The sequence below is a fragment of the Panicum virgatum genome, chromosome 2N, assembly GCF_016808335.1.
Source record: "Panicum virgatum strain AP13 chromosome 2N, P.virgatum_v5, whole genome shotgun sequence".
Taxonomy (NCBI): Eukaryota; Viridiplantae; Streptophyta; class Magnoliopsida; order Poales; family Poaceae; genus Panicum; species Panicum virgatum.
Window position 1 is genome coordinate 15,181,356 of NC_053146.1, and position 15,580 is coordinate 15,196,935.

The 15,580-nt window shown below is 46.1% G+C and overlaps 2 protein-coding genes across 2 annotated transcripts; both read right to left on the bottom strand.

Annotated features, from left to right (window-relative positions):
- Positions 1 to 759: 759 nt before the first annotated feature.
- LOC120662436 (protein FAR1-RELATED SEQUENCE 5-like) lies at positions 760 to 2,413 on the bottom strand. Its single transcript, XM_039941583.1, has 2 exons — positions 1,591 to 2,413; positions 760 to 1,421 (listed from the first exon to the last, which is right to left on the bottom strand). The coding sequence occupies exons 1-2, from the start codon at positions 2,411 to 2,413 to the stop codon at positions 760 to 762; spliced, it is 1,485 nt and encodes a 494-aa protein (XP_039797517.1).
- Positions 2,414 to 3,888: 1,475 nt separating this feature from the next.
- On the bottom strand, positions 3,889 to 5,648 carry LOC120658115 (cytochrome P450 99A2-like). The gene is made up of 2 exons (XM_039936330.1): positions 4,694 to 5,648; positions 3,889 to 4,602 (listed from the first exon to the last, which is right to left on the bottom strand). The coding sequence occupies exons 1-2, from the start codon at positions 5,576 to 5,578 to the stop codon at positions 3,973 to 3,975; spliced, it is 1,515 nt and encodes a 504-aa protein (XP_039792264.1). The 5' UTR covers positions 5,579 to 5,648; the 3' UTR covers positions 3,889 to 3,972.
- Between the last annotated feature and the right edge of the window lie 9,932 nt (positions 5,649 to 15,580).

Here is a 15,580-nt window from a genome sequence, read left to right on the forward strand (position 1 = left end):
CAGTAAGACATGATGCTGCCGCACATTTCACTGCAACAAATGGAACACAAAAAATTCACAAACGCAAATAGGCACTTCATATCAGGGCAATACTTTATTACAATTCTACCAAGGAAGGTGTCTGGAGATACACCCATGCAAAACAAAGCCTAATGACTATGCTAACAAGTTCCACTGATGCCCATTGCTGTCACTCATGATTAGATGACAAGGTAGCGCACGAAGAAAATGGATCCTGCTAATAGACAAAGTTCTATACAATAAGCAAAAAAGAACAATAATTTAGTCTTCGTAACGTGGAGTCTGCCAGTGAATGAAGATGAAAATTGTCACCTTACCTATATCCATTTGGTAGCTGCAATCAGATCCATGGCAAATCATTAATCTAGCACATCTTCAGGGAGCTTTGTTTCCTACAAATGAAGATGAACATCAGTCATAAGTACACATGCCTCACACATGGGCAGTTGTTAGCTTTGATGAACATTATTCAAAATTACCTCTGGTCTCAAAAAGCATGTTTGCCGATTGTGACCCAAGCCCCTACATAGGCTACATTTCGTGGAAGATTTTGTGGTAGATTTAGTCTTACCTAGAACTTGACTTCAACTTTTTCTTCGGGGCCCCTCTGCCAGGCACAGTCATGGGATCCAGGACATCTCTGAACGCTTCACAATCAACCTCCGGCGCTTGTGGCAGCACCGGTCCATACATTTTGCCTCCGTTCGCTCCTGCATTTGGCATGATCACAGCAGCTTCTTATTCAAGGACACGTTTGGTCCGCTCATATGCTTTGGGTGAACGAGATGCTACGAAGGCTGCAGCAAGACTGAGATTGTGTAGCTCACGGAACCTTAGTAGAGTAGGGGAATAGTCATACATGGTGCTCTTCCTTATCGTCGGAAATGCACGCTTCGCCCCCATAGTCCACCAGCAATCTGGAAGCTTGCTCTCGTCCCGGAGGCCCAATACAAAGAAGATGTGTGAGCATGGGGTTCCAAGGGATTGCAACTTATGACAAGAACAGAAAATTCTCTTCAGATTGGCCTCTTCGGTTAATTCACATTTCACATAGTACATGATGTCTCTATCTCTCCTTCCAACAATATACTCAGTTGTATCATCGCCATCTAGAATCTCAATCAGAGAACACTTCTTGGCTGCTTCCACGCTGAACTGGACCTTTGCCTTAAAAACATTTGGTGTGAACCTTTCCTTTGCGTTTATCTCAAGAACTGAAGCATCAGGTTCTGTGAATGGTGCAGATTGCAGTGCTTTAGCGTCGTCATCCACCTCATTTCTGCGCACCTTTGTAAAGCAGGTCTCATAGCATTGTACCATTTCTAACAGGGTCATTTTACCATCCAGATTCATCTGAAGCCTAGAGTTCATGCTCTCACTCTGTTGGTTGCTCCTCAATCCTAAAAAGCAATGACCTACATGATATGCATCACACCAGGTTTGCCTCACCTCATACATCTGATAAAGCCACGAGTCCTCTTTGACCTTATTGTTAGCTAGGAACACCTGCCATTTCCTCTCAATCTCTTCTATGGAGCCAAGGTCATACAAAAAAAACCCTGAACGCACCCTTCAGTGTATCATTGTGAACATTGCGCACTAGATTCAACTCAATGTGCCATCCGCATAGCCTATACGGTGAATTCGGCCACACCACACTGATTGCTCTTTGCATAGCAAGGTCTCCATCAGTGATCACGGAAATAGGATGCTTTTGAGCATTAGCTTCGGTAAATATTTTCAGTAGCCACACATATGACTCAGTATTCTCATGAAAAATAATTCCACATCCGAAAATAACTGTGCAGTAGTGGTGATTCACCCCAACAAAAGGCACAAGGGGCAGGTTGTACCGATTTGTTTTGTAGGTGCTGTCAAATACAATGACATCACCAAATGCTGCATAATCAAGCATACATTGAGTATCACACCAGAACATTCCCTGCACGTGTCCTTTCCCATCAGTCATGTACTTGAAAAAGAACTCAGAATCTCTGTTTTGATGTCCCTTCAGGTGACTGATGACTGTTTGAGTATCACCATCAGCAATTATCTCCTGCTTATAGAGATGGCAGAAATTATACAAGTCCCTTGATGTATAGCCAACCTTGTCATATCCACCATACTGCATTTCCATAATTTTAAAAATCTGGTGTTTGCGGATCCCAGCAACCCCCAGCTCCACAATTTCAGCTTTCTGCGCAACACTGATTTTTCGATGTGAACGCAGCAGGCATCCAAGGTCGGTTGGAGCCAGCAGATGGTTGTGCTCATCGATGAAATTCTTCACGTACCACTGCCCGGTGTTCCGGTCTAGTGCAATTAATAATTTTGCAGGGCATCCAACACGAGTTATATCTCGTGGCCTCCGCTTCTTAATCTCCTTCTTCATGTACTTCTCTTCACGGTAACCTTGATGACTGCAAACATACCTCCGAAGGGTCAGCTCAGTGTGCTCACTGTTCCACTCAACATAGCTTTTCCTCGCACTAAATCCTTTACCAAGTGCATATGTGTTATAAAACTAAAATCCTTCATCTTCGTTTGTGAACATCTTCCTAACAATTTCATTGTACTCCAGCAAAGACTCAAGATCCGCCATTTCCTCCTGCATCCATCAACAACATTAAACAAATTAATGATTGCAGTATACTGATTAATTTCAATTATGCTGCATAAAAATTGAAATCAATGATTGTAGTATAAAACCCAAAGATCAATGAGATGTATATAATTCACATATAGTTAGCCTAATACAAATTTCAGGGTGATTTAGATGAAGGAAAATAGGGAAAACTCAAAAAAGGCATAAGCAACTAAATACAGCAGAGCCAAGAGAACTAGATGCAGCAGAGCCAAAGGCAACATATCAATAGCCACTTGTTTGAACTGTAATATCAACCAGAACTAGTAAAAAGTAAAACCAGTAAACTTTGAGGTGTATGTACAATACAGACCAATTACATGAAGTGGACAATATTATTACACCCATGTTAGCACTATGAAGTTATACAAGTTAGGCTGTAGAGAGGATGATGACAGACAAAATATATATATTTTAGACCACTGTATATAAAATGTGCTAATGACATTTTGTTATTGTGATGCACAAATATGTAGGACACTAATTTGAAGAAGGGTTTCAATTGTTATCAAGAAGCCAATCAGATTGAGGCATATACATTAATGGAACAAATAGATGAAGGGTTACAATTCTTACACATGCAGGAGATATAATTACTGTCACTTGATAATGCAAACTACAAACAAAAAATTTCGCTACAATCATCGAATACGATCTTGAGCAAGATATCATCTGATCATGAAACAAGGGACACAACAAGAGGAGGCGGTGTCCAAGTACCTTTGGCTAGATGATCAAACACGGGGCAGCTATCGGCTGACGAAGCAGGCGCAGGCGGCAATGTAGTAGGGAACACAACCAGCGGCGTCCAAACCCTACCCGCGCGGAGTAGGGCGACGACCTTTAGCGGCGGGAGTGAGGGAAGGGTGGTCGACGCAAAGAGCGAAGGCGGGGCCAAGGGAAGGGTGCGGCGACGGCGACAACGGCGCTGGCAGAGCAGGGCGGCAGCGGTGGCGGCGATCCGCCAGGGGAGACCGGGTGAGGCAGGACAGTTGCCCGGGGCGTGGGTTTGGTGCGAGGAGGGGGGCGTGGGGTTTGGGGTGGTGAATTACCACACTACCCTTCCGCCCCTCAAATTAATTAAATTAATTATTTTTGGGGAGGCACCACCAACCATTGTAAAAGAGCTCTTTTATTATATGTGATCATGCTTTATTGTATTAGCATGGCCTAATTTTACCTCTAGCTATCCATGGGCGCTAACTTATATGTAAAAATTCTCATAAACTCTAGAAGATGGATAAATTTATTCGGAAAGATATTCACAACCCAAAATTAGAATTTTGGATGTGACACTATCATGTTGATCAGCATTGCATGGGAACCACCTTATATGGTGATGCAACTAGGTGCAGCTGGTTCTTTCTCCTTGCTGTTACGCCAACGATCATTTCCATGTCAATGTCGTCAGGCTGCATCCCGACTGGGAGGCTCCAGTCGATGTAGTAGAGAAGGCGTGCAATAATGAGCTCCAGAGCAGCCAGCCCGAAGGTATCACCAGGGCACCTTCTCCTCCCTGCCCCAAATGGCAAGTACTCGAACCTAGAGCCTTTGAAGTCAAGCATGCCATCCTCAAACCTCTCGGGCCTGAACTTCTCTGCGTCATGCCAATACTCGGGGCTCCTTGCCATAGCCCACGCATTGATCATGACCCTAGTGCCCTTTATGACTTGGAACCCACCTACCTCGCAAGTCTCCCGACAGAGACGGGGAAGCAGCAATGGCACCACTGGGTTCAGCCTCATGCCCTCCTTGATCACCATTTTAATGTAGTGTAGCTCGTCCATCTTGGCCTCATGATCTTGTGGGCTCACGTTGTTAAATACTCGTCGCACCTCGGCCTGTGCCTTGGCCATTACATCTGGATTCCTCATGAGCTCTGACATGATCCACTCTGCAGTTGACGACGTCGTCTCTGTCCCAGCAGCGAACATATCCTAAATGATACCCCATGCCACTATATGAGCAATAATGATTTTTTAAAAAAGAAAATGCATGTAGTGCGATTCTTCTCAAGTAAATTATTACCAATATAATTGCCTTGATGTTTGTTGTGCCGATGGGGAATTCCAGGTCCCCCTCGTCCCTGATCCGAAGGAGGACGCTCACCAGGGAATCAACTCGCTGCGCCTCACATCGAGCAATGATCTTGTCAAAGACGTCGTCCAGCTGCAAGCGTGCTCGCCACATCTTTCGTCTGAACCCAGTGACAATGTCAATGAAGCGCAGCGATGGAAAAACATCCCCGATGGTGAAGCCCCCACTGAAGTTTAAGGCCACAGCAATTGATGTTAGGAACTGGTCCCGGAGCTCGCTGCTGCAGACCTGGCCGAAAGCCGCCTGTGCCGTGATCGAGTTGGAGCAGGATAAGAGCTGCCTCCCGAGATTGACCGGCTCACCACCTCGGCCAGCGGCTTGGATATTTCTGATGAGGCACAACGTCTCGCCATCCCTGATGGGTGCGACTTGCCGCACCATCTTTGCACTGAGGAGCTCCACCGTGCAGAGCTTGCGCAACATCCGCCAATAAGCGCCATATGGCGAGAAGGCAACATCGCGGTTTTGGTAGCAGAAGAACTCTGAAGCCACGGTGCTCGGCCTTGACGCGAAGGTGATATCCTTCTCGCGAAGAACCTCCTCCGCCGCCGGTGGTGAGGATATCACGACAGTATCGATTTGGCCCATCCTGAGGAACATCACAGGGCCATACTTATTGGCTAGGTCCCGGAGAACGACCGGTGGATGCGACTTGAGGAAGTGGAGGAGGCTGCCAATCAAGGGGAGGTTCCACGGGCCTGGAGGCCGCCTCTTCTTGGAGGTCGGAGTTGATTTGCGGCTCAGCAAGGTCACAAGAATTGGCAAGGAGAGGAGGAAGACGAAGAGGAGCGTTGCTGCACTTGGCTCCATCTCCATGATGGGGGTGGCTTATAGCTTGTCGAAATTTTTTACTTTGCAGCTTTGCTTGGGAATTGCATGAACCGAGAGGATTATATTAAGGGCCTTTTATAAGTCTTCACGGTGCCCTGTGGCATGTGTCAGACTCAGACTGTATAAACTTAAATTTATATTATTCAGTCAACTTCCACATTATAGTCATATCTGGCGGCGAAAATTTTCCAAGCGCTGATATGACATTGAGACGGACGTTGCTGGCTTTTTTAATTGAAAAAAAAATGCAGAACCACAAATGACCTGCGAGCATCACCATCTGGAAGGTAGGATGTGTCAGATATGAACCTCAAGTACAGTATATGAAAGGATCGTGGCCAAAAAAGGGTTGAATTGAGACTTTTTAAAATTTCTACCTAGTCCTTAACCTAGACTAGTATTGCCCAATCTACAAATTTGAAGCCAAGTTACTAGAGCACGCTAGCAAAATGTCCTTAGGTAGGTAAACACACTATCATGATCATTTTGTCTAGAGGGTTGCACACTACCAAGATAAAAAACTAAGCAAGAGTTCACACTATCATGCAAGTTGTCCTAGTCAATCTACAAACAATTAAAAGCAAGAATAACAACAAATAGATTTAATTGCTTGAAATAAAAGTAAGGGACATGAGACAACCGGATTTTTTCCCGTGGTATCGAGGAGTTGACGCTCCCCCCTAATCCACGTTGGAGCACCCACACAAGGCTATAACTCCCTTGCTTCACCAAGGAGTAAGTGATCACTAAGAATGCTCCTTCTCCATCTCCGGAACGGCGAGCTTCACACAGTGTACAATCTTCTTGTCTTGGGGCTCCCACAAACTCCAAGAGCTCACCAAGAACCTTCCGATCACCAAGACCGGCTAGGTGCCGTCAAACACCAAGAGTAACAAGCTCCTAAGCCTTCACTTGACCTACACTCAGCTGGCCCTAGCTCAAGCACACTTGCTACACTTGCAAAGGATGAATTCTTCAAGGTTGAAGCACAAACAATGTACTAGATCTTCTCTCTTTTGCTCAAAGCACTTTCTCTTCTTCTCAAGGGTGGCCTCAGGTATTCAAGGTGTCAAAGGCACTTCAAATGAGTCAGAGGGGTGCCCTTATATAGAGTGGAGAGGGGCACATAGCCGTTGGAAGTTCACTGCAGAAAAATCGTGACCACCGGAAGAACCGACGGGTGACAAATTTGAGGCGTCGGTTCAACCGGTCTCTCTGTGTCCAATTAGTAGCCGTAGGGGTTTCTGACACAGTATCCAGGTTTGCGTCATTGCACCGGTGCATGCTCCGTAGAAGCGTCGGTTCAACCGGTGCTGAAGAGGAGTTGAGGTCCACCTAAACATGCTCTCTGGAACATAGTACTTCTAATGCACCGGTGCTTTGCTTGGGGCCATTGGTTCAACCGGTGTTATAGAGATTGTTGATTTGATTTTTGCTTGCATCCAGAGAGATAGACCGACAAGGGCGTCGGAACTTCCGCCAAGCGTCGGATGCACCGATGCTAAGGCATCGGTTAAACCGGTGCTGCTGTTTTTCTTTGTTTTCAACTGAATTGACTTGGATTTAAATGTAACTTCGATTGTTTCTTCTTCCAAGCATTGTGTTAACTTCTATTGACCATCTTGGGCTGTTTTTGAGCGAGTGTGCAAGATTTCGAAGGCCAACTTAATTTTGGTCAAGCTACTAACTCATGAACCCCTCTTAATAGTACGGTCAAGAACTAAGAACTATAAACCCTAACTAAATCAAGTGTCCTTCATCTCCTTGTGACACTTGAGACTTGTTGTCAGTCGAAACCCACCGGCGAGCAGCGACGGGCAAAACGAAGAGCCGGGAGGTCGCCGGGGCGCTGGCAGGCACTGCTCCCTCGTCGACGGCCCACAATTCCGTCACGCGCCCGGAGAATATGTGAAAGCCGGGCGTGCCACCTGACCTATACCCGATCAGGAGGGTGCAGACGTGCTCCGAACAGTTTCCTGCGTACAAAGACACGTGTAAATGTAAGTCCGAGCCGTGGTCGGATCCCCGGGACGACTCTTGCATCGGTTTTAAAGAGCCGATCGAGTCCCGGTGTCAGATGGGATCTGATTGTATCCAGATATGATAAATAAAGCAAATAACTATGAAACTGCTTCAATTAAATCTAATTAATCTAATCCACGATGGTAACAGCTTCACTGCTAGATCGGAACATCGTACACGTGACTAGGCCTAATGAACGTAACAGACAACTGAACCATAACCCAAAACAGAGGCCTAAGAACTAGCAAGAGCCGATTCCCAGAACAATCCCTATTAAGGCTAAGATAAAGCATCTACTACACCACCGGATCATCCAATCCGTTTGCAAGGCCTAACTTAGCAGATATTACGCCAACTCTTAAGATAAGAGCAAACCATAACAGATTAGATCTACTATACACAAAAGAAGCAGGGTGTTGCCTCTGTGCAACTAATTCTATACGACAAGAACTAGCATAAGATTGAAACATAACTGCACAGAGACAACATGATATTCGTAGATGATAAGCAACAAGGCACAATGGATCTACTAAAAGCCATGCTACGAACATCAGGATAACTAGTACTACTCGCCATCAAAAACGCTTCAGTACGAGTAATACCAAGGTAAAAGCAAGAACAATGCTGCCCTGATCGCGAGAAGCGATCAGGGCAACATGGCACTTACTTGGATGAAACCCTAGGATTAGGGGTGGCGATGCGCCGAGAGTTGTTGTTTGTGAGACGTGATGACGCTCTCCTTTATGAATAACAAAGGATACATATTTATAGTTCGGAGACTTGGGAAACAATCTAAACTAATCTTGTCCCGATTGGACTCTATCTCTAATATTAAACTAAATCTAAGGATACACGGCCCATGTGGCCGAGATGCTAACGCAGGAGCCGATTTACAAGTCTTCTTCAATCTTCTGCTTTAAGCCCATCTTGCTTTCGGCCCATAAATTAATCCTGTTAATTTATGGCGATAACACATGCCCCCCTGGTTTTGGCAATGATAGTTCCAAAACCAATCTGTCGCTTCATCTTCCCGTTAATGCTCATTAAACACACTGCAACCACCAAGGAAGACGCAACGTCTCTGCAACTGGCTCCTCGTAGAACGTGAAAACTGTCGATCCATCTTCCATCTTTTCGCTATTTAACCTCATCCTGAATCGGCTGTTCTTTACAGCGAACTCCTTCCTCCCAAAGCCAGTTGCGCAGAAAACCAATCCTTCACCAGCCATGGCCATCTCTTCTTCCTCCGGCTCCAACTCTTTTGGAGATTCCTCTTCTTCCTCCTCCTCTCCTCCTTCTTCTTCCTCCCTCTCGGCCTCCTCCATCGACTCTATCCCAGAGAGACGAGAGCCGACCCCCGAGTGGGACCCAACAGCAGCCTATGAGGCGCTGGCTCCTCTACACTGGGACGCAGAGGAGTTCGACTTCGGGGCTGCCTCCGAAGAGGACGATCCTACGACTGAGGGAGAGGAGGACCTCCAGTTCCTGTTCCAAGAGGAACTAGAGAGCAGCAAAGACGACGCCTTCTCCTGGGAAGGAGCCGACTCCTTCGAAGAGATCGGCTCCCCTTCCAGCGACGACACGGCAGCAGGAGGGAACCCCCACCAATTCCTCCAAGCCCCCACGGAGGGAAGCAAAGAAGAAAGCAGCGACAGCGGCAGGCGAAGCAGCAGCAGCACCGAAGACGACGGCAGCAGCAGCAGCGACGACGGCGATGATAACGACGACGGCGGCGGAGACGCACCGTCGCGAAGCCCGAAGCACCGTAGGCATTCAGACACCTACGACTGGTAGGTAGCATCGTAGGGGTAGGATCACAAAGCCGAAGGATCGATTCCTTTGTAAAATCGGCTTTCCTTGTAATAAATTTCTCTTTAATGAAATCGAATTTTCTTCAATCCTGTGTGTCTCATTTACTTTCTAAAAAGCCGATGGCAACGCATCAGGCTTCCGTAAATATCCAAGAGCCGACGAATTTCAAACTTGGAGCAAACCGCACAAGAGTAGAATATTGCTTCCAGCTTGAACCGAACTCAACGAACTCTCAAATTCGAGTGTAATTCGAAAACCAAACTCTACAAATCTGAGCAAGAACTCTCCAAGCAGCCGGAATTCGAATCAGAGCCTGCAGCAATCAAACCCTAAGTCAACAGATTTGAACCATGGCAGATTCTGCAACTCAGACGACAAGCTCCGCAACCGATGATACGGCAATCTGTGGCCTGAAGGTAATATTCGGCCTAATCCTTTAGTTTTCTTCAGCTTACCAAGCTTCTAAAACTAAAACTCTGAACATGACACCATACGCATACTTCTGAATTTCTAAAGTTCAGGTGTCAAACATCCTTCTGCCGCATCCCTCCGATCCAAAATCTTTCTATCTTGGCCCACAAACCCATGAAAATCCCATAGATTTGATTTCTTGCGAAGAAAATAGGATCCCTTTTGTGAGTCAAAACATCGATCTGAACCTCTGGGCCGACTGCTTACGAGCCTGGCCTAATCCACCTGAGAGCTGGATTACATGGTACAACAGAGTAGCAAAAGCTCACATGCCCTTGTGGCAAGATTTGAACATAGCCGATGCACTTAGCTTATCACTGTCACCCCTTGACAAAGATGAAAATCTTCTGAAAGCCATCGGCTATTTCTGGTCTGATGCTCTGAATTGTTTCCTCTTTGGTCATGGACCCATGACCCCCACTTTGCTGGATGTTATCATGATCACTGGCATAGACATTAGTTCTCCTAATCCTGCTGCTCACAAAATGGCAGAAGTCCCCTTCAAACTCTCTTCTAAGGTTAACTGCACAAATTGGGGCACTTACATGAGTCAGCACATGAAAACAAAAGGTCCAGTGACTGAGAAGGAGCACACCGGCTTCTTAAATCTTTGGCTAGAGCACTTCATCTTCTGTGGTCCTTCTTTAGCTCCAACTAAGAACTATCTTCACTTGGGCTATCACCTGGCCCATGGTAATCACACCGGCCTAGGCAAACTCTTCCTCGGAGAAATTTACAGATATCTCCATTTGACGACATCTAACCTGCTTAACCACAAAAAACTGAGAACTGGAGGCCCTTGGTGGTTCATTCAGTTGTGGCCATAACTGTACTTCCAGCATCATATTCCCAACTTCCAAGGCCTGACCGAGACCTCCTTCCCTGATGAGAGTGGCAAACCAATCAGATGTCCTAGTTATGGCCAAGCTTTGTTCAGTCTCCCTGGCAGTAAACTGAATTCAGCAGATGCAGCAAACTGGTTTAGAGTCTTCTACAAAGGACTAGATAATCCTCTCTACTTCCCATTTACTAAATCTGAATCCTTTGAGAACCCAACTGCTTTCAGATTAGATAACTTTGCCGATGACGACAGCACTCGGCATCTATATTCTTTGATGATTCGACCCGGCTTTCTTCCTGTTGGCATCAGCACTTCTAATAGGATTATCAAGCCAGGTTATGAATCTTACCAGCCAGTCATAGTAGCTCGACAATTTGGCCTAGGGCAGGTCCCTCCCCACTTCCATATTCACCACTTGGTGGAGAGCAGAGCCGATCTGCATGATGGTCTCACCAGCTCGAGATGCTACAGCATGTTTGATAATCTCCAAATTCCAATACCAGCCGATCTGTCCTTCACCTCTTCATCAATCGGCTTTCATACTTGGTGGAATATCTGGAAAACTCATGTCTTCAGAAAAGCTCTCGGTACTCGACTACAGCAAATCGATCTTGAATATGTAATCCCTGAGGAAGCAGTACTGAATTTATGCATTCATCCTTCTAAGTCCTCCATCCTTTGCATGACTAATCTTACTCATTCTGTTAGCAGCAACAAGATGGTCCAGATCCTACGACCAGCACTGGGGAGCCATTCCACTTTCTTCCAACTGCTCCTGATGTACTCTTCTGCAAAGGGTCACCACCAATGAAGAAAGTGATAATAACTGTTCAGCCAGACTTACTCCAGTCGGCTTCCAAGCGAAGACAAACTTCTGCAAGCGTTGCCCCCCGAGTCATGACCAAGAAAAGGAAGATGATCACGAGGCGTGTCATCAAGAAACCAGTACCATCTTCTCCGAGTCCATCAGAGTCCAACACCAACCAGGTAACTCATCATTCAAGAACTTTTCTTTATTTCATACATATGTACCCTGGTTGACTATAATTCTATTTTCAGGATGCAGCTGAAGACACCCCCAATGCAGAAAGCCAAGTACAACATGGGATGACTGCTACTCCTGATGCACTGACGGAGACAAACGAAGAACAAGCCGATGCAGTAAATGTTCTTGACGTCAACACCAGCTCTAACAGGACAGTTGCTCTTGAACCGTCCAACACCTCTTCTTCAGAACAGGTAACATTCCAAAACCAATTCTGAACCAGCCGATAGCTTCATAAATGCATCTTGTTCTAACTCCAGATATGTCCATAGGACTTTGACATTTCAGGCTTACTTTCCTTTGACCCTGTATCACTGGGTCTGACTGTCCCTGGAGCAGAGACATCATCTTTGGAGCAATCGGCTAACTTGGCACATCAGCTTCAACTCATCAAGGACCTACTATCTGCTCCAATCACTGCTCTGGTTGATGATTCCAGCAAGATAAAGAACATTTTCGAACAAATAGAATCCCAACTCCCGGAGCCATTGCAAATCAAACTCTGGCCAGCCAGCAACCTTCCATTCTTTCGGATAGAAGTGAATAAAGCACAACAAAGGACGGAAGCATGTCGCTCTCAAGCTTCTCTGAAAGCTGACATTACCCAAAAGTGCAAGGCCCTTAACCAGAAGAAGGCAACTCTAGATATCAAAGCTGACGTGTCTGCCAACATGAATCGACTCGACCTCCTGAAGAAAGAACTGGCGGAACTCGAAGAAAAGGTCCGCACCACCAAGGAACTCATCCAGGCCGAGGAAACCTCCATTGCAAACTCCAAACAAGAAACCCAGGAAATAGTCGAGCAGATACAAGCAAAGATTGCAGAGATCAGTACCTTGAGTCGGCAGATAGTTACAGGCAATGACAAGGATGACAAAGCGATTATAGCACGAGCAGACGCCATCCGCACAGAAGCCATCCACGCCATAGAAGAATTCCTGAACCAGTAGATAGGCTCAAGAGAGAATTAGTACTACCTGTTAACCTGAAACTTGCAACTGTCTTAAAACATCTTAAGTCGATGGTTACACATCGGCTGTTCGCTTCTCATATATATTTTTACTATATATTTTTTTACCTGGCCAACTCAACGTGTTGGCCTATTTTTTTTTACCGGCCAACTCAACGTGTTGGCCTGTCTCTTTTTTTTTATTGGCCACCTCAACGTGTTGGCCTATTACACTGCAGCCAGATGGAGCTCATCGGCTTTTCATTACTTGCCTTCCCACATGCTCGGGAAATACTTCTTGAGATGTTGGCCATTGACAGCAACAGGAAACTTGACACCGTCCAATTCCTCGAGCATGTATGCATTCCCAGGCAAAACCTGATGAACCTTGTACGGCCCATGCCAAGTTGGAGACCATTTACCAAACTTTTTATCTTTAGTTCCCAATGGCAATACTGCCCCCCAAACTAAGCCTCCCACCTGGAAATCCTTAGGCATGACCTTCTTGTTGTATGCACGAGCAACTTTAGCCTTATTTTCCTTGATCTTTTCCAGCGACCAAAGCCTTAACTCTGTCAGGTCCTCCACATTATCGTTCATCAAGGCTGCATACTGTTCAGCAGATAGATCATTCTGAAACTCAACACAACTTGATCCGGCCGTGATCTCCCATGGTAGCACAGCATCCTGGCCGTAGACTAGATGGTACGGCGATGTCTTGGTGGACCCATGACACGAAATACGATATGCCCACAGAGCTTCTGATAACACCTCATGCTAGCGCCTAGGATACTCATCGATCTTTCTCTTTATGAGCTTGATGAGGCTCTGGTTGGATGCTTCAGCCTGTCCATTAGCTTGTGCATAATATGGAGATGATCTGATCAACTTAATCCCCATGTCATCGGCAAATTTCCTGAATTCCTCTGATATAAAGACCGATCCTCCATCGGTCGTAATGGTCTGAGGGATCCCAAATCTGTGGATGATGTGCTCTTTGACAAAGCTGATCACATCTCTTGACGCTACCGACCTCATGGGCACTGCCTCCACCCACTTTGTGAAATAATCTGTGGCAGCTAAGACCCATTGGTGACCCTTGCTAGACGACGGGTTGATCTGTCCAATCATGTCCATGCCCCAACCTCTGAATGGCCACGGTTTGATGATAGGATTCATCACTGATGCTGGCACTATCTGAATTTTGCCAAACCTCTGACATGCTTGACATCCCTTATAATATTTAAAACAATCTTCAAGCATAGTGGGCCAGTAATAACCTGATCGCCTAATCAGCCACTTCATCTTATTAGCCGATTGGTGAGTACCGCAGGCTCCTTCATGAACCTCATGCAAAAGCCGATTTGACTCTGAAGGTCCCAGACATTTAAGTAGTAGTCCTTTCAAGGTCCTGTAGAACATGCCATCCCCTATTAGAACATACTTCATGGCCTTGAGTCTTATCCTTCTGGGTGCCCCCCGAGCCGAATCCTTCAAGTAATTGAAGATATCGGCTCTCCAGTCTCCGGGTTCTAGAAACTGAACCTCCACGTCGACTCCATCAGCTGCTTCCCTGTACCCGGAAGCCATCTGTGCCAAATCATTGGCTTCATTGTTCAGAGTCCTGCGTATCCAGTGGAAATTGATGTACCTGAATTGTGACATCAACTCACGGCACTGCATCCATATCGGAAATAGAGCTTCGCTCTCACATCTATATTCCTCCGTGAGCTGAGAAATCACCAACTTCGAATCTCCAAAAATTTCCACCGCTTCTGCTCCAGCTTCGAGTAGCAATTCCATCCTGCAAATGGCTTCATATTCCACCAAATTATTGGTGCATGGGGCAGTCATTCTGATGGAAAAGGAGTAAGTCGCCCCACGAGGCGACACCAGCAGAATTCCCACACCGCACCCATCATCACAAGCCGATCCGTCAAAGAACATAGCCCAAGCACGAATAAATAATGCAGCAATATCAGTGCTGATCCTGTCTGCAACAAGATCCGCCAGTGCTTGTCCTTTGACTGCTTTTGCAGGCTGGTTTCGGATATCGAACTCTGACAATGCAAACATTCATTTTCCAAGTCGGCCTTTCAGGACAGGAGCCGACAGCATGTGCTTTATGACATCCGATTTGCATATGACAATTGTTTCCGCCGAGAGCAAAATATGGCGAAGCTTTGTACATGTAAAGTATAAGCAAAGACAAAGCTTCTCGATTTTAGGATACCTGGTCTCGGCGTCTAACATACGTCTGCTGAGGTAGAAAACCACCCTCTCTTGGCCGTCATGCTTCTGGACTAGCACCGAAGCAATGAAAGTGTCACCCACGGATAGGTACACGTAGAACGGCCTATCTTGCTGAGGAGGAACCAATGCTGGAGGCTTTGACAAATATTCCTTGATTTCATCGAAAGCCTGTTACTGCTCTGCCCCCCAGCAAAACTCATCATCGGATTTGATCTTCACTAAACCCATAAACGGCTCAATGCGTCCAGACAGATTAGAAATGAATCGCCTGACAAAGTTAATTTTACCGATGAGCTTCTGTAACTCCTTCTTTGTAGTAGGTGGCTTCATCGTCTTCACAGCTTCTTGACTCTTTAGGCCGATCTCTATTCCCCATTCATCCACTAGGAATCCCAGAAACTGACCGGCCGACACACCGAAAGCGCACTTCTTTGGGTTCATTTTGAGCCCAAACCTCCGAGTCCGCTCCAAAACTTGACGCAGATCTTCTAGATGCCCCCAGCCGATTTGGACTTGACCACAACATCATTAGTATAGATCTCTACCAGTTTGCCGATGAGATCATGAAAAATATAATTCATGGCATGCTGGTAC